This window comes from Epinephelus lanceolatus, chromosome 2 (genome assembly GCF_041903045.1).
Source record: "Epinephelus lanceolatus isolate andai-2023 chromosome 2, ASM4190304v1, whole genome shotgun sequence".
NCBI classification, from domain to species: domain Eukaryota; kingdom Metazoa; phylum Chordata; class Actinopteri; order Perciformes; family Serranidae; genus Epinephelus; species Epinephelus lanceolatus.
The window spans coordinates 15,281,572-15,306,358 of NC_135735.1; the positions used below are offsets into that span (position 1 = coordinate 15,281,572).

Here is a 24,787-nt window from a genome sequence, read left to right on the forward strand (position 1 = left end):
AATCTGATGGAGCATCCGTGGGACGTGCTAGTACCCCACCTCACAGTCCACAGGTCTCAAAGGATCCACTGCCAACGCCCCAGTGCCAGACTCTAAAGCAACCCCCCCCAGAGGTCCTGTGTCCATGCCTTGACATGTCAGAGCCAAGTCCGACTTAAAAAGGCCCCACTGTGGGTACCTCTGGGGTATTGGCACGTCCCACGAATACTTAATCAGATGGGAGCATTGCATTGAGCTTTCAGTCACATTCTTCGGGCCACTCCTGACCAGTTTTTGCAGTGAGGCATGGTACATTGCTCTACTTGGGGGGCCACTGCCATCAAGGTACATTGTTGTCATTCTAAGGTAACGAAAACATTTATTCACACATTTTCTGTAATCACTTATCCTTTCGGGAGCCTATCCCAGCTGACATTGGGCGAGAGGCGGGTACACCCTGGACAGGTCACCAGACTATCACAGGGCTGACACATAGAGACAGACAACCATTCACACTCACATTCACACCTACAGACAATTTAGATTCACTAATTAACCTGCATGTCTTTGGACTGTGGGAGGAAGCCGGAGTACCCAGAGAAAACCCGAACATGTAAACTCTGCACAGAAGGCCCCTCCACCCCTGGTTCGAGCCAGGAACCCTCTTGCTGTGAGGCAAAAATGCTAACCACTGCACCACCGGGGTGCTGCCCTGTCACCATCTGCCCTCACCTTGAAAATCTAAGAATTTCATACTCTTCTTTGTCATACACAATAATAAAGTTTGGGATTTTTTGAGTGTTTGATAAAGCATACTATTTGACATTATGACAAAATGATTAATCGAGAACACAATTAGCAGATCAATAATGAAAACGGTTGTTAGTTGAAGCTCTATGTCCAATTCTTTGGTTTATGACCAAAAAACTGCTTTCTAAACTTTTGACATTCTCATCAGTCTTGACTTTGTACGTTGTGTTTAGTACTGAACAGAAAATGTTAGCATGCATCCATAGCAACACCACCTCCACCTATCTCTATCCATGAATATGCACAAGATATCTACAATGTAGTTGAAATTAAAGTTTCATTACTGACCTTATCTAAAACTTGAAACTTACATGAGATTCTGTGTAGCTTTCAGCCACATTTGCTGTGAATGGAGTTTGCTCCTTTGTCAACAACTGAGCATCTCCATGACAACTGAGGAAACTCAATCTGCTGACGAAACCAAATGGATGAAGCTAAAAGCTTGGGATATTTGTGGAGTGGAGTGGAGCTTGTGCTGAGAATGAATTCGTCAAATCAATCTGGAATATTATTTCATGTTTCTACTGCTTATGCAACTGCAAACTGGGCTGATAATGTGACATATAAATACATTTAAAGATTAAAAAAATGCAAGAAAACTGGCAGTGTATGTAAAAACATTTATTGTTGAGGATGTCTTATATTCAGCAGTGCGTTTTACCAGTCTTGTGGTTTTACAATAGTACATATTCCTTACATTGAATCTACACCTGGGTTTTGATTTAGAGTACAAAAAAATCTCAGCAACGAGTTGTGTGGATTTATGTGGTACACACATTAAAGTCTGTGTGTGTGAGCGTGTGTGCAGTTTTAATTTGAGATGGCATTTTACAATTAATATACATACAATGAATCACAAGCCCAGGCAAAGAAGCAATTTTCCACTGAAGCTAACCGTCCACCAGCAAAGCACAGTAATGTTAAAAAAAAAAAAAAAAAAAAAAAAGAGGTCCAAGAAGAAATACTATCAGATATGACTGCGGAAGAAGTACACAGATATAAAACCCAAAGTACTGAACTCAGCCATACAACTCGTGTCCAAGGAATGTGAGGCGGTTAGGATGAAAGAACATTTTTGGTCAATAGAAACATGATGTTCACGAGTAATGTTCATGCCAGCATATTGTTCCTATTACACATTAACAGTATGTACAAGTTTCAAGTAATCCTGAATTAGTCCTGTTAGACCCATCTCGAGCACGTCTGTGTGCCTCAGGAAGTTCAGTGTGAGGCACACATACAGTAGCATGTTGTTATCGGTTACACAATGAATGACATGCTACTGCTGAGATGCTGCGGAGAGCTGAGTGAACGTGTGAAAGAGGAGGCAGGAAAAGTGAAATTTAAGATCTGTACAAGACTTTCTATCTGGGAGATGTTGCTCATAGAAACATTTTGCTAGCTATAACCTGAGAAGTGAAAGTGTTTGCCAACTCCTCCTCACATCTCAGGGAACTACTTGCTGAACTATAAATGGCCCAAAAAATAAAATATAATGGCATGATGTGATCTAAATCATTATTATTTAACCGCAGACTCTTTTCCCCAAACGTGTACTGCAAGGAAGTGACTGTAGATGCAAAGCCAAAACCTGAACCAATAACCGTTATGTTACGCACTGATAGTTTAAGCACTGCATGTGTTAGTCTTTGGCATGATTAAGCATCGGAGAAACCCAGTGTGTTGAGCAGACATTTACAGCATCGTCTGTAAGCGCAGGCCAAAGCCTCTTCAGTCTAGACTGGAGTTCATATCCTGTTTCTTTTACAGTACAATCCCACTTTTACATGATTCAAAATATCCGAGTTATAATTTCCTGTTGAGGGATATGAGCGATCAGAAAAACCAACATCAGAATGTGAACCGTACGAAAACAAGGTCTTCAGTTAGAATAGAACAGTCATGTATTATTAAACATTATGCATTGATACGTACAGTGTTAAATTCAGCATCTACTCTGAGGCCGGCACAAACTTAACTGTTACACACTCCAGCCAGACAGTCGAGCTGGCTTTACAAGGCAACTCCAAATGAACACCTGCACACCACCATGCAGATGTAATGTAAAACAGAGATCTTGCGTTACCTTATGTTAACTTGTGTTATCTTACAGCTGTACAGTCAGACAAGGTTTGCAGTGGTTATGGCTAAGCTATGACCATTCAGCCAGTAAGATACGGTTCTAACCAAGCGTGAAGGTTTCGTTTCAACATCGGGGGCGACACATATGAAACATGAGGGGTGTCCCCCGCCAGAAATCTTTAATTAAACACTTATTTCCTGCTTTTTGGTGAATTTTTAAGCACCGATTTGTCCCTTTTCTGCATCAATTTATGGTAGAAATGTCTTTAATTTTGTCAAATTTACATTTTACATGTTCCAAATATTGCGTCACCCCTGAAATCTACTACTGGTTCTAACAGACTGGTCTGACTTTATGTTATGTCACTATTGAATGCTTAAGTCTAGACAGACACAGTGTTGTAGTGCTCAAAATCACTCTAGTCTCAAGACCGCTTTTTGAAGGACTCGTCTCAAACTCAACTGCATTTTTACTCAGTCTCTTCTTGGTGTTAACCAAAGACTTAGGATTTTATTTCAAGACCAGTCAAGACCACAACTGCTTGGATATCACTGAACTGCCAGAGCAATAAAGGAGTGTTGGCTAAGTTTATTTCAGCTCCTTAGTATTTGCTTGCTAATAGAAAACAAAGAAAATTTGCTCACATTAAATTCACCTCTGCAATGCCTTTAGATTATTTCATCAAGACATTTCTAATGGTACAGTCTGGCAATAAAAGAGGTGAATGAAGTGAAATCTTCATTTGTTTTCGGAGGATGTTTTTATGGGAATGTGGATTGTTTGCGTACTCCACAGTTTATCATGATTCCTGCAGTGAAGGACTCACGCTTGGTCTCTACTCTGTCTTGATACACTCTGGTCTCAGTCTTGACTGCAACACTTGATAGACGCAAGCATCAACTTCAGAGCTATCCCTACCATTCTAGGGACAAATTCTCCTGGTTCATTACAGGATTTTGACTGGGAGCTTAGGCTATAAACTATCTTGGATACAGGGCTTTCTCAATGTTAGTTACTGTTTTACAAGCTGTTATTGTTGTTTCTGTTACTTGGTAATATTCATGTTTATTTCACGTGATTATAGTGTAATATAAAAGGGAGAAAAAGCAAGTAAAAAGTCTGAACAGATCATATAAAGGCGAAAAAAAGGAGCAGCTGAAATGAAATGACTAAAAACTAATCAGATTTACACCTTCAATAACAACATAATAATAAACATAAGTATGAACATGTAAATGGGGAGGGGGCAATTCCAGTTATTTCCCTTCTTCTCAGATGTATGTTCTGGTTTAGCGCGCCTTGCCCCACAGTTTGGCACAAGACTAAAGTTTCCACACAGTGAGATGAGACCAGGGCATTGGCTGAAATTATTCCACATGGTGAGATGAAACGACAGGATTGGCTGGGAGACAGCGTGGGCTCCGTCCCTACAGGTCCCCTTCCACTCGCTTCCTGCGGACTAAACATGAAAAGTAGGGTGAGAAAGAGCCACAGACATGACTTTTTCCCAAAGTCAAGTTAAAAATATATGATAGTGAACAGCTGCAAACATGCTACACGATCTTCAACCTACACAGGCCTGTTAGTTCATCTCTAAGCAAGTCATCATGAGCTCAGCGATCAAAGTTTTAAACCCATTTCAACAGTGTGTGCAGAAAACAGGAAGTGAGATGTCATCACTCTCAAAGCTGTGTGATCACACTGTGTCAATGTCCATACTGTTAATTCATTCAAACACTTTGATGCACTGATACACTCTGAGTCACACCCATGCATCAGACCTGCGCTACCACGACTCTGACAGGAGGAGGAGCTAAAAGAGAGCAGAGGTCGTCACTAAGGACTGACGTCTTACAGAAGAAGAAAAAACACTGTAAAAGCAGATGAACTGCAGAGATGTTGAAATTGTTTTGACGTATTAAGGAGAGAGAAACCAGGTGGAGAGATAACGTAATGGGCTATAACTCATCCAGGTTTTGCAAGTTTAAACAAATCTCAAATTCTTGTGTGCGTATATGTGTGTGTGTGTGTGTGTGTGTGTGTGTGTGTGTGTGTGTCATACCAAGATCGTTGTTCTTGGTGATAGCTGCAGCAGCTCTGGAGCGAGGTCCTTGCTGGGTGAAGTGGTAGCCAAACTTCACTATGCTGTTGTTCTCTTCCAACATTTTAGCTATCTCCATCTCTACTGAAGTGCCCAGCTGCTGCCTCTGAAACACACAGAAAATATACAGTGGTCAAGATCTGAACATCACAGTTGAGACTTCACTTTGGTTTATAGCTGAAATTACTATAAGGGATATGGTTTGACTTCGTTTCCACTACTGGAGACTCTCATCTGGTGTTTTATTCAGGCAGTGGTTTGTGTTGGTTGGCATTTTCTTCGACTGCACGCTGCTTAACACAAACATTCTCCACTACTTTCGGCTGCGTGAAACCACTTTATTTAAAAAAGCGCAAAGACATTAGTCACAAGTTCCCTGTAATCACCTACAGCCACCCTGAATGATGACAGCAATAAAAGAATGAAATATAGAAAAAAGCAACAGGAGTTTTTTAACCTTATAAAGAGTTTTATGATCTATAAACACAGACTGTATAAAAATAATTGGACGTAGCCACTGTGACGTCACCCTTTTGTTGACTCTTTTGTTGACTTTTGAAGCCTACATTTTGGTTTTTTGGTCGTTACCATCTTGAATATTTGGAGCCAGAAGTGACCATACTTAGACAAGAAAGCTGAGCTGTGGATGAGCAACATGGGCATCTGAGTCAAAAGCCCTTTTAACATAGAGGTTGTGCAATGGAGCTGCTACGAAGTCCCTTAATTAAGCTGCCTTTGCTTTTAACACAGAACCAAACAACAGTGGCATCATGCCACCCCCGCGTGTGATTTTAGATAGCATGCTGGCATATAACTCAACAGTGTAAGCCTCTGATGTGACATGTAACATATGGGTTGACAGCACTTTCTGGGCGATTATAATGGCATAACATGGCAATAACAATCATTTACCATCCCTGTTATATGGCGGCTAATCTCGTCCTCTGCTTGGAGGGTAAAGTGCTCCAGGACCTCGTCTCCCCCAGTCTGTGGACATTTTAGGCTGCTGTTTTTCCTCTCTGAGCTAGCTGCTAACTGCTATCAGCTGCTTTTTAAATCTCCCAGCAGTGGGTTGCACATATTAACACATTGTCACAACGTCACACCTGTCTTGTCCATGTTCCCGTCCTACTGGCTGTCCCTTTTACGCAGAAGTTGATTTGGCGGCTTTACTACCTCCGCTACCTTAAAGGCGTAAAGGCGAGACAACTCCATCCCCCCATTCTGTGACTGTGTCGTTTATAAAGAATGGAGAGGCAGAATAATAAAACAACATTCCTGCCTTTAAGAGGCAGTGTAAAAGGGGCTATAGACTGTCGTGACGCGTCACAGACAGTCCTTCACACAAAGCACCAATGCCCTTAATTATGCATAACTTTAAACCTGACAACATTTAAACAATGAAGTTATACAAAAAATAACCCTCTGTACAGTTGTCATAAAACAGACCCAAACAGTTTTCGTACGAGGCTGTAAAAATGTTTATTTCTGCTGTAAAGTTGGGCGTCTATGGGGATTGACTGGCTTCTGGAGCCAACCTCAAGTGGCTATTCCAGGCATGTTGACTTAATTTTTCCGCCCCAGAGGTTGCCGCTTATCTAAGAAGCCTCTTATCATTTTAACTCCTGGTGTGCTGATGCATGTATGTGTGTGTCACAAAGCATCTGGTACCTGGTTGTCTATCTTGATCTCTGTGAGTGTGTCGTTGTCTCGCAATGCATCAACCAAAGCCTGCACCCCTGCCCCAGTGATGAAGTTGGACTCCAAGTTCAAACTTCGCAACGTCTTGTTCTCTCGCAGCATGTCGCTGAACGCCTGGGGGGAGGAGATAAGGCAAAGATGAAAATGCAGAATTGTCAAGTGTCAACAAAGCCATTAAAAGCCCATATAAGCCACTCCCTCTCACCACAGCAATTGGGTCGTTACTCCGTGTCGCTGCCAGGCTGAACTTCTTGACTTGCGTGTTCTTCTCCATGGCTTTGGCAAAGTCCTTCAGCGTGGGAATTGGGATGTTCTGGAACACCAAACAAAGACACACTGCCATCAGTCCAGGGATAGACAAGCATGTACACACTGTGACACTCTGAAAGCTTGTGTTTTTGTGTACCTTAATGTTGTTGAGGTTGACCTCTGTTAAGGAGCTGTCATTGCTTTTTATCCTCTGCAGAGTGTCTTCTACATTAGTGGGATTGGGAGGCTCATCAAACACTGGGTTCATCTTCTCCCCCTTAATTACATCTAAAGAGACACAGGCAGCAGTCAAGATATTGATCCTTTAGGCATGACTGAATTAACACAAGTAAATTCTGTGGTTGTACTTACTGTTGTAACCCTCTTTAGATGAAGTCCCATCATATGTCTGACTACTGGTGACCAGTGTGTGAACACCAAGGATCGCTGCAAAACAAAAGCAAACCATAGACTCAGCAGCTGTGGAGAGGAATCACTGTGTTCACATGTGTTCTCCAGGGTTCAAAAATGCACCAGTAAGTGAATAAAAGGTAACCAAATCTAGAGGCCATGGCAGACAAGTGGTGTTACTTTGCTCAGTAAGCCCTTTTTTATTCCCCCATCAACACACACAGTTAAGGACGGAGCCCTGGGAGAGACAGTAAGAGTGAAAGGAGCTTGTGTTTTACAGTCCCAGCAGACTGGGCTCAGGCACACTGAAAGTTTCTCACAACCACAACAGCCTCCATTTTAAAGACACCCCCAACAGAGTGATCTTTTCAAAGCTTTTTAAACAATGACTTTCTCAAAGGTATTTGTTTATTCTTACCTGCTAGATCACACAGCTCTGTATCTGTGGCGCTGGACAGGGCCTCCTCTAATTCTGGATCCAGGGTTGTTACTTCCTCTTTGCGTGTGTCTATGGGTTTCTGCTTGGGGACAAATACTTTACCTGAAAAGAAAGAAGGTACGGACAGTGAGGAAAGGAGAATATCGTACAGATTCTTGACTCAAAGGAGATGATTCAGCCCTCATTAAAAATGAGCAGGCAGTAAATTACTTAAACATCGTCAACCCAAACAGAAGAAATGGGTACATGCAGGCCAGGTGAGGGTTTTATGAGACATTGCACAACCTCCAATCTCTATAAAAAATGTTCAACTGTTAACTGGCGGTTAATGTGACTCGTCATTCTCCTCCAGCCATTCCTATCCTCTTACCTTGTGCCACAATCATAAGACTGCATGACTGCCAGGTGCTGTGTGTGCGAATGTGTGTGCCCATGAGCAAGATAATTCCCAGATAAAGCAACTGTATAATTAATATACACGCATAGGAATCGACACCGACACTAATCAGCTCTTCAATGAATCTCCGCACATTGTACTTTTTTTCCTTTGACATCGAACAGCACACATCAGACAGCCGGACCTTGAAATGGTAATCTCTCTCTTTCGCTCTTTAGCTTTATTTCTACACCGTGTGTTTCTTGGCCCGTTTACTTAAACGTACAGTATTTAATTTCTGCCTCTAGGGATCTCTTAATCAAAGCTGTAACACAAGATGGACTTTGGTGTAAGCATTGGGTCATGGGAGTTAAAGAACCACCATTGCTGATGAAAATCTATTTGACGTGACTTCTGCAGAAATCATGTCTCTTATGATTTTATTCACATTATGTTTATTCACCTTATTCAAACTTTGTTACTTCATTCTGATGAAATAACCGCAAGTAACTTTAGCTAATGTAATATAGAGTGGACTACCCATACAACTGTTGCAGCAGACGTTACATGGTGAATTCATTCGTGGAGTAGCCCACTGCAGTTGTCCTTGGTCAAGACAATCATACTCAGAATAACTTTGTGAGGGTGTTAAATGGGTTCATCATGGGTTTGAATCAGGAACCCTCTTGCTCCAGCTTCACATATGGATATAAACGACTCATTCTGAAGTAATTAAATATTACTTCCTTGTACATTGCTTTCTTGCAATGCACAGGGAAGTGGCAAAGATCAAGTTGCTCATAGGCATACTTACTTTCACTTTGACATTTGAGTCTGTTAGTAAGTTTTACAAAAGCCTAATTACAGCCACTGAGTGAATGTTGCTGAAAATATTAACTAATAACTGATTAAAATTCTTGTTTTGGACAGTTATAATAATGGTTGTACTTCTGACAAGGAGGTGAAGTCTGAACAACAGAAATGTGCTATGTAAATAAGTCTGGGCCCCCTGCTGTTTTACACAACATTCCCCAACTGTCAGTGGTTCAGACCAGCTGAACTCCATCCAGCCATGACATGACAGCTATGGTATTGCCACGGTAACCTATCTGAAGGAAGAAACGGAAAGAGCGCAGGAAGTCATGGAACAATGACTGGAGTCTAATCTAAAACTGCACTGCTGGGGCAACACTTGCACTGGATGGAGAGACCATCCAGCGGGCGCCATTTGCTTCTATATGCCTGTCTCCTTAAACAAAAACACCCCGACAACAGGCCCTCCCTCTTTCCCTCCCTCTAAGTCAGTCAAGCCAGTCAAATTGTTCAAACTAGTCCCAAGTGGGGGCTCTGGCACTTCCTGAAAGCCAGTAAACAGTAAAATACAGTCATCAGGCAGCATCCTGTGCCAGTCCCTCTGGAGCGACATTTAGCCACTCAGAGGCAACAAGTAGACATTGCCAAGAGACTGACAGTCCCAAAGCTTTGTCATGTGTATGATCCAACGGGAGCATATATCACAGACTGAATGAGGAAAGCACATCATGGTACAACATTGTGCAAATGGAAAAATAGGCACGTCAATAATAACGTGTCTGTCTGTAACTGGAGACTCAGATTCTTTCCAGTCAGAGCAACAGATTTTGTCAGTCAAGCAAGTAATGCCTAAAGCGTTCTTTAATTCGATGTGACGAGTCATTCATCACTCCCTTTCATGTGACGCAACACATAATACATCATCTTGGTGTTGTGCATGGTGATAGAGATGCTGTAAAGTTGATTCTTAAACAGATTAACATGAACAGTACAAAACTTCTGATTTGGGTCTTACTTTTGTAGTTTGGGAAAATATTTCTATAGGTTATGATAATATTTTACCTGACAAAGTAACTGCTAAGGTCTGGTAACACAGTGACATCTCTGTAAACAGTCTTGAAGTAATTGAAACTATCAAGAAAATCAGACATGAACACACAAACAGTTTAGCCAGATCACTTGACCTCAGAAATTTCTCTGTAAACTGATGTTTACACAAACTGTTCGCTTTGGTATTCTCAAATTAAGTCTGGCTAACCTATTGGTTTGTTGACCACATAGATATGAGCCCAAAACGATAAAAATATGATGTAACCAACGAGAGTAATCCCTAATAAACTGAACTTTTATTACAACTTGAGCAGTCAATTTAGCAGTAACAGATTTAATGCTTTTGCTGTACCAGTTCTCTGTTACACATGGCTGCTTAAAGAGGACCTATTACGCTCATTTTCAGGTTCATACTTGTATTTAAAGGTTATGACTCCCCCTACTCTCCCTCTGACTGGCCAGTACTTGTTGCCTTCATTGGAGGGGTTGGTTAGGTTTAGGCAAGATGAGTGAGGCAGGTTAGGGTAGGGCAGGCCATGCCTTTGCTATCCTCAGAAATGCAAATTCGCCTAGCCAAAAACCTGGTCAGCTCTGATTGGTCGATATTTCTGGGCCTTCCATATCTCAGCATCTCTGCACCGTCACTGCAGCTGGGGAATGACTGTAATGAGGAATAGCAGCATTTTCTCCCGTGAAAATTCACTTTATAAAGCGTCTAAACACAACCAGACATGTTCCAGCAGAAATATGATTAGAAATCAGGGGGAAATGATCAACATCGGCATCCAAAATCACATGGTTCCCTGTCGTTAGCATGTAGCGACATATAGCAGTGCATGCTATATAATGTAAACCACCTGGAGCAGATTACCATAAAGAAATCTGGCAGACTAAGATGTCATACTGTAGATGAGAGTAGAAAAACGATGCAAACAGAGTGTTCAGAACAATGTGAAGCCTGAGGTTTTTGCTTACATAGATTACTTGTACGTAGAGTTACCTCATTATTTGTAACTCTGGCCAACTTTAATATCAACATCCCTTATTGTAAGATTATATATAAGACACAAAATATGGACAGGTCTCCTTTAATGGCAAATGCTTCAACTATGACAGCAATTCATAACAAAGTGAACACTGGAGGCGTGTGGTATAGAGCTCCTGTGTGTTTGTGTGTTGTCATTGGTTGAACAGCCACACCCTCCAGTGTGACCTCAACGAACATGATGTTTATCATACTTGCAAAGAAGCGTGCCTTTAATGCTTCAATTAGTGTAAGAAGGAATAAGTATTCCATTGCACTGACACATGATGATGTTTACGTCAGCTGTGGCCATTTTAAACCTCAACTGAAAAATACAATCATACTAAACATCTTCCTTTAACAATCTAAACCACTATCTAGCCCAAACTTCTTCACGTTAAGTGCTTCCAAACCCAGAGGAAAACAAAAGTTAAAAACAATGGGGTTTTTTTTTTAGAAAAGCAATATGAAGAACTGACCCAATATAATATCATTTAAGTGGTTAAAAGGCTACAATGGTTGCCATGGCATTTAAGCAGGCTGTTTTTCTCTGAAATTATGTGCATTATTGAAAGGAGACGAACACAAACTCATGACCACATTATTTATCAGCAGGGGGTGGGTTTAACAAGGGGAAGAGAATCAGCAACATTCCACAGAACCACCACAGTGATTTCAGTTTTCCATGTTGTCACAGGGACTCCACACACTCATGCACACACACACATTCACACAGCGGGAGTATAATTTCTAACAGGCCAGGGTTGGGTTAGGGGGAAGATGTCAGCTCCATATTTACTCTCCAGTGAGGGAGTAGTGTTCAGGTCTCTGGAGATCCCAACAAAAGGAACTCCTCTTCACAAGAATTTCCACCCAGTAATGTTTCTGCTCTGCTCACTTTGTTTGCTGTCACATAAAGCATCTTCTTTTTCCCTCTTCTAAAGTGTCATGGATTAACACAAGTATGTCTTAAAACCTGTTTGGACAGAACTGGTTTCTTCCTCTAGGAGATCAGGTTATTTCAGTTTTTACAGCAACATTAATTCTGGATCAGCAGTGTGTGTTTATGTCTGTGAGGGAAAAAAAATCTGTCACAAACATCTGACAAAACTCCAGAAATCCTCCGACAATTTTATTCCCCTCTGGGTAAACAACTCTGTGGTATCGCATACTGTTGTAATGATGATGCATCCCACATTCAAGGCCTTGTGTCTTTTCACTCTCTCAATGCCAATACTATAGGCCTGATTATATAACTGTGTGAGTATCACATACAATCACACTCAAAGGCTGTAAAATATTTTTTATGGCAGTTGGACTTCATTGTATAGTTCTGATATGAGACTAACTCCACAGCTGGACTCAAAACACCTTTAACCAGTGAGCCCCCAAGATATTTGTTGATTGACATGTCAATCAATGAGCAAACAAATAATCAAACAAAAATAATCTAGGTCAACTAGAGAAATCACTCATATTCAAATAAGGTTTTAGGCTCAGATTTGCATAGTTTTGTCTGAGGAATACCTCAGCCTGAGCCTCAGTCTTGAGCACATCAAGTTATGGTTTACTAATAACTATCAATGGTGGTTGGAAAGTGGATGACAAGACACTCTAGGGTTCTTTGACGACGGGCCAAGGGTGCCGAAAGATTTATCCTATCATTGTTCATTTATTCAAGGGTTTTTATTACCCTTTTACCACATCAAAAAGTCTGCAGCATTTACTCTAACTACACTTTAAGGCCCTGACACACCAAACCGACATCAAAGAATTAGTGACAATGAAGGCCAACTGTTGTGTTGCCTCATATCGTCTGTGTCTCAGCCAAGAAGTTGCACTTGAAAACACCGCAAAGTCTACAGCCAATGGCCAACAAGCATACAGGGGAGGCTGTGGCTCAGAGGCAGAGCAGGTCGTCTTAGTCGGAAGATCAGCGCATGTCGAAGTATCCCTAGGCAACATACTCAACTCATAATTGTTCCCGGTGGCTGTTCCATCCATGTGTGAGTGCGTGTGGTTACTGAATAGCAGGTGTCACTTTACAATGTGACTCACAGTGTAAAAGCGCGGTGGTCTGAAGACTAGAAAGGTGCTATACAAGTGCAGTCCATTTACCATTACCATACACGTTCTGTACCTGCGTGAGAGGAAATAACTCTGTACCATCTGGTGGCTACTGTCTATATTTGTTATTTAAAAATGGAAACCGGAAGACCAACCGGACAGATTCAAGACTTAATATGCCAGTGGGCAACAAAACCCGATGTTGGAAGAACACATTATACACTCATTATATTTACAGTGCACTATTGCTAAATAAAGGGGGCTGACTAGCGCCAATGGTGCAGGACACGCCTCAAAAACTAGGGCGAGAGACACTCACCGACAGCCCGACACTGACTAACGGCTGACCATCGACTTGGTGTGTCAGGGCCCTTATGTTACATTTTCAAACACATGGAAACAGAGGATAAAGCAATATCAAAATCACATAATTAAAAACGCAGTTTAACGTGCAGTTACGCTCCAGCTAATGACATCACAGTTGTCCGTTGTCATAGTAACACAACACGCTTTCTAGTTTGGGAGTTTTCCAAGAGCTCAGCAGCCAGAAAAATAATAACTGAGTATGGAAGATCTGACACAGTTAACGAAGCTCAAAAAATGTTGTGACAACTGAAACCCAGCCTGGTAACAAAATTCAAATTACACTCAACACTACTAAGCTAACAGCTTAACGCACCGCCTTCGGCTGCTTGTGAAAGACAGGTATCCATCACTGTCTCATAGCACACTCACTGTGGTACTGCACTGTCCCAATATCATATATGTGTGATCACCGACCTGGCTCGCTCATCTCTGGTTTACATGTTGTGGTGGAAATTTTGTCTTCTTCCCTTTTTGTAAACATCTGTCATTACTTTCATGGTAAGGTGATTTACATTCACTATAATCTCGCCTTCAAAGACAGCCCATTGACTGTCTAACAGATACAGCCGATTACCTAACATGTTATATACTAGACTGCAACAGGTATGCTCCTCTGATGTAATCAAGAGAACAATTAAATCAGGAAAGCTCAAGAAAGCTACAGTTGATTTCTCATCATCTTGTCGTCTGAGTGTTGGTATAAAGATGTCCTGTATTCACTGTTCTGGGCACAAACTATGAGCCTCTCTATAGAGAATAAACTCTCATGCATGAAGCTATTCAGTCTTGTTTGCTGACTCCTCGACAATTGCCTCGTCAATGTAAACAACCCTTCCCACATCAGAGAGTATGCACAACAGTAGATCCACATGCACCTTTAAAATGCATGAAACCTTTGAAACAGACAGAGACACTGATAAGGAGATGGTAGTGTTGAAACGTTAGTGCGCAGATTTAAACGCTGCAAATCAATCAGTGTGCTCCTGTCCTTTCTTTTTCCATGGGTGCCTACAACCTTTTTCTGTTTTGTTTGTTTATCCTTGTACACCTTAATAACAGCTAATTTTCATTTTCTGATTTTAAATAAACAATAAACACAATTGAATATGCTAATATGTTCAGGTAAATATACTGTATACAGACATAACACAAACAAAGCTGAACTAACGTCAGCAAACAGATGGATTCGAGACATTTCATCCTAACCCTGCCTCCTCCTTTGACACTCCCTACCTGCTATCCCCTCGTGCAAACACACCTCCCCCACACTGCTGTATGTTGCATAAGAGCAGACATCCATTAATAATACCTGCCTAAGACAGCAGAGCAGTAATTACTGCTGTATGTCTGTACTGCTGATACAGACACAAACACACACAAACACACCTTGGTTCTCCATCCCCCTGAGAAATACATTACTAACATGTGATAGCAACACACTAATGATGTTACTGATGAGAGTCAGGCGAGGTACACTATATGACACTGTATAATATCCCTACCGGCGTCTGTTTTGTTGTCGTCATTTCAAGACAGTCTATTGGAAAGCCCTTAACATGTAACATGTAGGACACACCAGTAAGCACTTAAAAACTAAACATAAAGATTCTGATGTGCAGGTTTTAAAATAGTAAATATTCATGTTGGAGTGACTCTCTGTAAACAAACACACACACCTTTTTTCTCCCCTGTGAAGGGCACTACATCCTCTCTGTCCTTGTACTCCATGGCTTCCTTCTCCAGGTATTTCAGAAGGCTGTCCCTGTTGAATGATCCTGTTGCTTTCTTGGACGTCTGGTCCTTCTGACGTAAGCCAGCTGGGAGGAGAGCATTCTGAGGAGAGAAGGCAATGAGACTCATTAGACTTGTCAACTGATGAAGACTTCAAAACATTCATTACAGACTTGGGTACAGGGTAAACACTACAGTAAATTGTGGCTTTTAGGCTGTAAATGTATCTCTAAACAAAATACAAAAGAAAGACTAAATGCCAAAATGCATGGGGCACAGCACAGATAAGGCACATCACGTAGGCAGGGCGGAGCAGGTTTTTTCCCTGCTACACAGAAAGTGTTTCGCAAAGTGATGATGCAGTTGGTTTTGCAGGGTTTGGAAGCATGTAGAGTCTAGACTATAATAACTGGTAATGAATCAATAACCTGGATCACTTTAACAACAGAATGCAATGATTTATTTTAACGTGAAATGTAAAAACACCCTTGAAATTGCTCTACTGCTTAGCATTGCCTCTGATACAATGAGGTTCAAGGTTCAAGGTTCATTTTTTTTTGTCATTCAAACGTGTTAAAGAACGAAATTCGTTACCCAAGTCCAGCAGCGTATAGAATAGTTTTTAATTTCAATTATTTCTAAACAGACTGTACTTGTTTCTTACACAGTTCAGTATAGTTTTTAACTGTTGGAGGGACACTGAGCCGTGCGCAAAACCAGCTACGTAAAAATAGAAAGAAGCTCAAAGATGTCCATGCTGGCAAACACAGCTTCTGTGGTCAGTGTAGCAGCTTCAGTTGATTAAAAAATGGAGGCGCTCTGTGACGCTGCGGCAGACGTGTGGCGCTGCATCCCTGTCTCATGTATTTTGGCCTTAAGAAGCCGGGTATTGTGAGTCAACACAATGTCTGTCATTGTTTTCCACTTGCTCTGATTAATGACCAGCCTGGTGAAACAGTAGTGAAGTTCAAATATTTAGGAACCTTTTTCTGATCGCACTATAAGTTGCACAGCTAACACAAAATACATTTTTAAAAAAGCAGTGCCGTGCCTGTATCTAATCAGGACATTAGCTATATATGACATAAGCAAGAGTCTTTTAAACACTGTTTACAGAAGTTTTGTTGAAAGTGTTTTAACTTTTAACACGTGTACATGGTACGGGCACCTGGGGGATAAGAACAGACTGTCCAGAGTTACAAACATGATCAGCAAAATTACTGGCAAAGAGCAGAAACTACAGGGATGTGTATATAAAACGCAGGTGAAACAAAAAGCCCCACAAATTGTGGCCAATCCTGTTCATCCTCTTTTCAAAGAATTCATACAATTACCCTTGGGAAGATTGTGTAGAGCTGCGTCAGAAACCTTGAACACTAAAAATCTTTCATACCTAAAGTTAAATCTTTGCTAAATGTGTAAACACCTTTCACACTGTAATCATGTTGGTTATTGTTGTCTATACTTAGCATGTTGTGCTACTTATTGTATCTATCGTGATTTACTATTATGTGTTTTGGACCAGTTTTTTTGGACCACATTTGTTATTCTTATATAGTTTCATTGTATGGCTGTTGTGCTGTCCAATCTAGCCCCAAGCCCCCATCATCTAACATCTGCCTGTCTACTCCAGACTTAAGTACGTTCTCAAAGTTCTGTCCGATGCAGCGCTGACAGTAAAAGCCAGTATATTCCTTACATCTGTGTTCTCTGTGGTAGCTGGCATCAATGCCAGATGTAGGAGAGTCACATGGGAAAGAAACATGAATTACAAGTTCCAACAGGAAGTAAACATACCATGAACTTGTTGAACTTGATGCATGTGAACTGAAACTTCTTGGCTAAAAACACCCAATGTAAAAATGCAACCAACTGAGGACCATTTGTTGTAGGTGAGTAAAAACTTGGAGGAGGTGACAGAGGATGTGTGAACATTCAGAGAACTTTGTCTAGCCAGCCTGCGTTTAGTAAAACTAGCAGTGCTTCTCTTTGTGAACATGCCAAGTACCACTTTGTCTATTTGATGCCATGCGATCCAGAAATTAATATTTTCCCACTGTTGCTGACTGCTTCCTGTGGGCCTTCAATGCTCACCATGTGGGGTGATTTATCTCACTCGGTTTAGATGGAATTTAAATAAAACGCCCAGTCGCTTGGAGGGATTTCATTATACTCTCTAGCTCCACTCACAAATAAACACACAAACACTTGGCAGCCTGCAGAGAGAGCTGCTGCAGCTGAGACTTCCCTTCAAATGATTTTCCCAACCAGGGACGCTGGGGACTGGGAGGTGTAGTTAGGAGGTGCAGAAGGAAAAATCCACCCTTGGATTTGACTTTGTGACATTCAGTGCATCCCAGGAAGTAACCTATGATAATGGTATACTATATTTTTTGTGGATTCCCTCGACCTTATTCTGCCTCAACCAAGTCCAACAAAGAGGCATTAACTTGTTGGTACTAGGTATATTCTTCTGAAAACTGGGGCATGGCTAAGATTTTAGTCGTTTCCCTTATTTGAAAATAAAAACAATGGCTGCAAAGATTTTTTTGCTTTTATGAGTGCATAAAGACTTCTTTATTTTTTAACTGGCAACTTCCCAACAAACCCCTCTGCCACCCAACTCCCTCCCACTAAAGAGCCCTGGAGCCCCTCCAACCCTCACTGAGTCCTGACCTCAGGGTCCATCTCCTCGAGGGCCGTCTCCAGCTGTTTCAGCTCCTCCGCCGACAGCTTGTTGAGGATTTCATCTTCGTCGAGATCCTTGTACTTGTCCATGTCCTTCTTGAACGACACAGCCATGGTGCCGGCTATAGCTCGCTACGCAATACTGAACAGCAGACCACAGCCACAATGTTCCCTCTCAGGCTCACTGCTTCAGACCAGGGGGAGGCTACCTGAAGACAAACACACACAAATAAACATTCACGATGATGGCGCATTACATGTATCTTAATTTACCCCATTAAAACCATGTAATGTAAATATATCCTAACTGAAATAAACATCTCATCCCTGTGAAACAATAGTTGATCACAGCTGGGCTGGATAACGAGGTCTTGCGGTGATGTAACACATACACACAGCTGGAACAAAGGAAGAACTTTCTCAGGCTGAGGCAAATCATCTGACCACTCCCACGAGGACATCTTTATCAGAACACCAACTCTGTGCTACTTAAAAACACATTTACAGCTAAAAAGACGAAGCAAAAGAAGCTTATCCTACAGGATATGAAAATCCATGTGTATAATTTTCTTTTAACGACTAAGGGGCCTGAAAATGAAGTAATCTGTAGCAGTGGCAGGAAACACTGGTGGAAATTCTACGTAGAAGTAGCCTATAGGAATAAAACACCAACGTTGAGATTAAATAAAGCTCAGATAAATGAATGAGTGAGTGTGAAGGAGTGAGTGTGTACCCTGTCAAACAGAATGAGGAGGCTTCAGCCTTCAGTTCCCTCTCCCACGCCACAGTCCCAACACTAAATGACCTCATGATTTTCAGATTCCCTGCAGGACTCCACAGATGCTCTTAGTCCCATACACTCGCACACACTTAACTGCACAGATACATAAACTGCTTGCTCATGCTATTGTTAAAAAAAAAAACAGCTGTGTGTGTTTCTGTAAATACTAACTAGGCATAACAAGTACTCACTTGCAGGGATATCGCATCAGTCTCACTGATTCATGTCAATTGTAAAATACAGCATCAAGCAGAAAAAAATAACCTGGCTGTGCTTCAACCCTGCTTTCGCCAAAGATTCTTTAAACATTAAGTGCCATTTCCCCGGAGCTGCCTGAGTGATTTCTCAAGTTCAGAGGCATTCCCTCAGAGTCTGACACCGCCTGTGTTTCTCTGACTGTTTACTTCTCCACAATCCAAGCTCTGTCCTGGACTAATTCTTCTCCTCACCTCCTCCATTAGACCTCTACAACTACACACATTTATTTTGTGATACGATTACGAGAGTCATATCAGGGGCATTTGCAAGCCTCAGAGCCAGCAAATAAAGCTGAGCCCAAATGTCAGAACTGATGGCTTTAATCAAAGCGGGTGAATATAATGAGCTACAATAATAATGTCAGCCTATTAATGTTACACCGTAGAGTAGTTTAATCCGTTCCTGGAAAACAGTGTCAGTAGAGTAATGACTACTGCAGGATATTATCTCAGCTAACTAGGAAGAAGGAGATCAGCCACTCAGGTGAAGCTAAGCTAATGGTGCTAGACAAGCAAGGTGGTGAAACAATAGAAATGGACTTAAATATGTGGCCCAAATTGAAATGTCAAGCTGTGAAATAATGTGAATAAAACTTTCATTTCGACAGGCTTACAGAAGAAAATCCTAAAAATGACATACACAGGAAAACCAACACACATCCATCTCACAGATTAAAAATATCCATTGAATCCAAATCATATGAAAATCATTTTGCCTGTTGTGTCCGCAACAGCAGTCCTCTGTGCTGCGATCGTGGAACAGCGCCAGGGTTTGTTTCTCATGACGTCATCACAAGCCTTTGCTTGCGTGTTTTTTTGAAAGGGGAGTTTTGTTCATATTTCATAATCAACACTGGGATGTCCAGGGACACAATAACACATGGAAGCTTTACTGGGATTATGTGAGAATGAAGACTTTGATGCATTCTGCCAAAAGGCCCTCACATCTCAGCCTAACTCTTTTCATTTTCCTTCCACATCAGTCAGGCAACCTATGAAAATATTGATCTTACATCATATGAAGTTTGATTTATGACTTGCTTGGTCCTAATTTTGCTGAAATAACCCAGACTAATTCTAACAACATGCAAAAGGCGATGATGAGACAACAATTCTGACCAAGACCTGGGAAAAGCAGAGACACCAGTCTGGGACCAGTGTTATGTCACACAGAACACACACATAATGCTCTTATGACAAGCAGCTCAAATTTAACACCATTTAACATATCATCCTACTTTCTCAAAAACACTTTCCGCTTCACTGACGTATAACTCAACACATTCAAAAACAACAGCCACCCTTACCATTAAGGTGCAGTAGCTTTGAGCCTGCAGACAGAAAAGTAATGGGGCGTGCAGACAGGGATAATGATGGCAATGGGTGGGCTCAGGCCCGAAGTGGAGACACTGATCCATTAGTCCAATCTGACTGATTCCTTTCTCCCTCTCCCCTCTGCTAATCCTTGAAGACAACAACAGATGGCTCCGAGCCAATAATACTGCCAACCTGTCTGCACTCTATGCTCACCTTACACTTTCCTACACTGACCTGTGCACTCGGGCTACTGTTGGGCCACATAAGCATATTATTGAGGACTGCACAAGGACAAAGCCATAAATATCACAATTTAAGTTCACCTGACAGGCTGGAGGTTTAGGGGTAAAGTTCAAGTGGTAAAACCTGGCTGATTTAGGCAAGGCTAAAGTTTACAAACAGGGTTCCTATAGCTTAAGACAAGTTTGATTTAAGATTTTTTAAGACTTTCTTTTAATGCCACTTGGGATTTAAGACCAATTTTACAGCAACAAAAACCAAAGAAAACAAAACAAGAACCAACATCAATTACTTAGGGTTTAGGGACAATTTTGCCCAAATGTTTATTGTAGCATAATAATATATGGCGGAGATGAAGATAGTAGAGAAATGGGTAAAATCTGGAGTTTGTCTGCAACCAAGCTTCATATGCAGTGCCTTGTAGCGGTTTCAGCCATGCTGCTAAACCTCAGTTAAATAACCAATTTTCGTTGTGCTTCCACGTGTCATTCAGGGTACAGTAACAGCTAGCTAGCAGACAGTGGATCCTCTGTTCTGAGCATCCCAGACAGAAACAAAATATGAGTGTTGTTGATTCTGCTATCTGGATCTAAGTGAACTTAATGCAAGATGAATTCAGTAAATTATTTTTAAAAAATGAACATTGCTGATTATTTTGAGACTTTACAATGCAACGTCAGAAGAAGAAAGAGTCATAAAAATCCTATTTCCAACAGCTGAGCATTTTTAATGACTTTGAAAGATTGATTTAATACCTTTTTTTTTTTTAAAGATATTTTTTGGGCATTTTTTTTGCCTTTAATGGACAGGACAGTTAAGTGTGAAAGGGGGAGAGAGAGAGAGGGGATGACATGCAGCAAAGGGCCACAGGCTGGACTCGAACCCGGGCCGCTGCGGCAACAGTCTTGTACATGGGGCGCCTGCTCTACCACTAAGCCACCGATGCCCCGATGATTTAATACCTTTTAATGCCTTATTTTTAGATTAATTAATTCAATGCCTCTTAAGACTTTTTAAGGACCCACAGAAACCCTGCACAAAGTTAAATCGAGCCCTAGTAGAAAAATTCATCTACTGAATGTGTATGTAAAAGACAAAACAAACAGCTATTTTATTGTTGTAAATATGCATAACATCTATGCCCATTAACCAAAGTTACATTGTACTATGTTTCTTTCTTTCTGTTTTGTTCAGGGCCAACATACCAACCATGATCTTTGAAAAATCAAGTAATAGAAAACAGGGAAGTAGAATGTAAAATATGGTTTCTACGTCTTTCATCACTTCCTCCAACAATGGTTACCCGTGTATTTAAATGATATGTCTGAACCAGTTTCAGGTCAAATGGCGAGGCTTCATCATCTTTCAACAATTCTAAGATTATTTGGATCATTAAGTATGCAATGTGATATCCGCCAACCCAGATGTCTCTGGCTAATACAATATAACCCTTATCAGCTAAAAAAAAAACCTACTACGTTTATAACTCTTGCAATCAATATCCAGGTTGCCTGCACTATTTTAAATCTCAGAGACAAAACCTGGAGGAATAGTAACTTGCGGTTTGGAGCTGAACAGGAAACACTGACTGGTTATTACATTATTATAGAGCACCGCCCCAACAACACAAAAAGACTATAGTTAGAATGACCCAGCTCTGCTACCCAGGGGACAAGAGTCTGCACTTCCTCCTACCACCTACTCCTCTACAGTTTTATTCTCTACTCTTATGTCTCTACTCCCTGTTGTTACTCACTTCTCTTTTATCCCTTTTATCATCCACCTCCTGAGGTGCCTGAAGTGTCAGAAATGAGAGAAAACATGGAAGGAGACAGAGATAGCAACAGCAGGTCTGACCATGCTGTCACTAAGGTAACTTAACTGCAATACATGAAAAAGTGAAAAGAATGAGAAGATATAGATGTCAGGAGAGTAAAAGCGTATTATTATCTCTTCTAGTTTAACAGTCAAAAACTATGTGTAGGAAAAAGAACCAATACTTATGTTGTTCATTCACTCAAGCATGTTCTGTCCCTCCCAACTCTTGCACAGACCTGGCAAAGGCCAGACAGGAAGTGGGGTGTTTCTCAAACAAACACACATGATTTGTATACTCCTCTGTTTTAGCAGCACACTCCAGACACACACACCATTATTATATAATGAGAGCAGATTTCAAGGAGTGCCCTGCCTTTCAACTCAGCAAGGACTTGCATGAATGATGCAGGTCCAAGAAAGGCTGCCTTTTCATGCCTTTGTAAAAAACAACTAATGACAGTCACGCTTTGCTACTGTGGCTGCATTACACCTGGGGTGAAACTAGGCTCTCACGGCCAGGTTTCACTCTCCAGTGAAAGGTATGCAAGTTAAACAAATCCTATCTGAGGAGCCTGTTTATCTGTAATGCTGCAGTGCAGAGGGTGGTACTCGGTAGGCACGAAAAATGCCATGTCAGCAGTCGCCCTGACATTCCACTCGGTTACCTGCTCCACACCTTCAAAAGGGTCACCTGCCCTCAGGCTTTAAGGGGGAAGCTATACTTCTCTAAGCAGACGTCCTCTTAAGACTTGGACCACACCCTTCATTCCCCATTGAGCCCTGCTGGTCAAAAGACTTTTGTGAACACACAATCATGAACCCATACATGAGCTCTTTAGCAAGGCATGTGTCATTACACTCAGTGACACAGGCACAATGACCTTGCACCTATCAAACTAGTAAAACTGCTGTTAAAGCCACAGCCTTGCCCTCACCCTGCACACTGATGTGAGTCACCCCACCGAAACTATGTCCTAAAAAACACTGAAATCCTTGTCTTAGCCAGACACTGGGGGTACTGATGCCCTGTCTGTAAAATGCATTGTCAGGCTGACAGGGATGGACAACTAAGATTAAATTAGTCCTACATTGTGAATACAATTAGCAGCAGCCATACACAATAAAACAAGAACTATGACCAGATGCCAGAGTCATTAGAAAACACTTTCTACTGCCATAAAGTGACATACCATATCGCACTATCGATATTATATACAGCAGTACTTTAACAGTTGTGCCCCTTTGATTGGTATCTTCAATGAAATAGTTTCATCCATCTCCTGTGCCTACGGAGCGGCGTTAGCTAACTCGCTCTTGACATGTTTATGATTGTCACGCTGACAGTTAACACGTTGATAATGATTATCGTCGCCTACTAAAAGATACCACACATTTGCTATGAGTAGTTAAAGCCAGACAAAGCGGTATATGATACTCTTACTTTGGTAACTTGGCTACATTTATCGGATGCAGTCCCACCATGCGAAATAACCCGATGACATGTAGTAGCTAACAGGCTAACAGTTGAGTCAAGTTGCTAGCCGTTTAGCTAAAGCAGCACATTTAGAAGTGATAGTGTGTTAAACTGTACGGCTAGCAAGTTCACTGAATTAATATGCTAATTCCCAAACCCCCGAGCTGTTCATTTTCTTACCTGACGTCAATGGGACCTAACTAAGGAATGTCCAAATAACGTCTGTCTTCCCAATGAATGCGATGTCTTCACTGCCTGATTTCTCACTCTCAGCCCAAGGGCGGTAACACAGGAAGGGAGAGCCAGCGCATTCTCTGAGTGACGTCAGATTGAACCAATGAACAGGGAGTCTGCCGGGCGTGGACCAATGGCGTGAGTCAGCCCGCCTCTTTCTACCTGGAAGGACCAACCACAGGAGAGATAGAGAAGGAAAATAAAATAGAATGAAATAATAAAATAAAATAAAATAAAATAAAATAAAAATACTGGGCAATAGCTCATCCTAATTACACCCCATTAACCAGGACTGAAAAATATATTGCCCACAAAAACTATTTTATCACTGCACTTATAACAGCCAGCTATTTAGATATCAATATGTTAACTATTTATCACATCTCCAAGATTACTGTGCAAACTCCAACTGCTGTTGGAGACCATGAGAAGCAGTTAAAAGCTCATCAAAAAGCTAGTAAGTTCACTTTGAGTTAATAATTTGTTTTAGCCACAATACTCACTGCTATACCTTCATAAGCTGCAATGGATGTGACCTAAATAGCACTCTTATATATTGTTTATATGATCAAAAGACTGCCACAGAACACACTTAAATTGAGGCATAAGACAAGGCAAGTCAATGTGATTAATAGTGTATAGCCCCAAATCACATTTTTGTTTCAGTCTGCACAACACATGACATCATCTACACAACAACAACAACAACAATCTCTTTAAGACAGGGATTAAAAGAGAGACCCCCCCTGGGCAGGGATCTCTCTTTCAGGATGCACAG

At 41.3% G+C, this 24,787-nt stretch overlaps 1 protein-coding gene across 1 annotated transcript; it reads right to left on the reverse strand.

Moving 5' to 3' along the window:
* Positions 1-1,389: 1,389 nt before the first annotated feature.
* On the reverse strand, positions 1,390-24,094 carry tmod2 (tropomodulin 2). Its single transcript, XM_033627180.2, has 10 exons — positions 23,956-24,094; positions 17,877-18,097; positions 15,146-15,302; positions 7,753-7,875; positions 7,296-7,370; positions 7,081-7,211; positions 6,880-6,987; positions 6,645-6,788; positions 4,935-5,079; positions 1,390-4,331 (listed from the first exon to the last, which is right to left on the reverse strand). The coding sequence occupies exons 2-10, from the start codon at positions 18,000-18,002 to the stop codon at positions 4,300-4,302; spliced, it is 1,041 nt and encodes a 346-aa protein (XP_033483071.1). The 5' UTR covers positions 18,003-18,097; positions 23,956-24,094; the 3' UTR covers positions 1,390-4,299.
* Between the last annotated feature and the right edge of the window lie 693 nt (positions 24,095-24,787).

Bases quoted from the DNA above. Each gene is read 5' to 3' on its own strand.
- tmod2 (XM_033627180.2), bottom strand. From the start codon at position 18,002: ATGGCTGTGTCGTTCAAGAAGGACATGGACAAGTACAAGGATCTCGAC. The intron at 7,371-7,752 runs GTAAGAATAAAC...TTTGTTTTGCAG, and splicing joins AGAGCTGTGTGATCTAGCAG to CGATCCTTGGTGTTCACACA. The intron at 6,789-6,879 runs GTGAGAGGGAGT...TCCTCCCCCCAG, and splicing joins GTAACGACCCAATTGCTGTG to GCGTTCAGCGACATGCTGCG.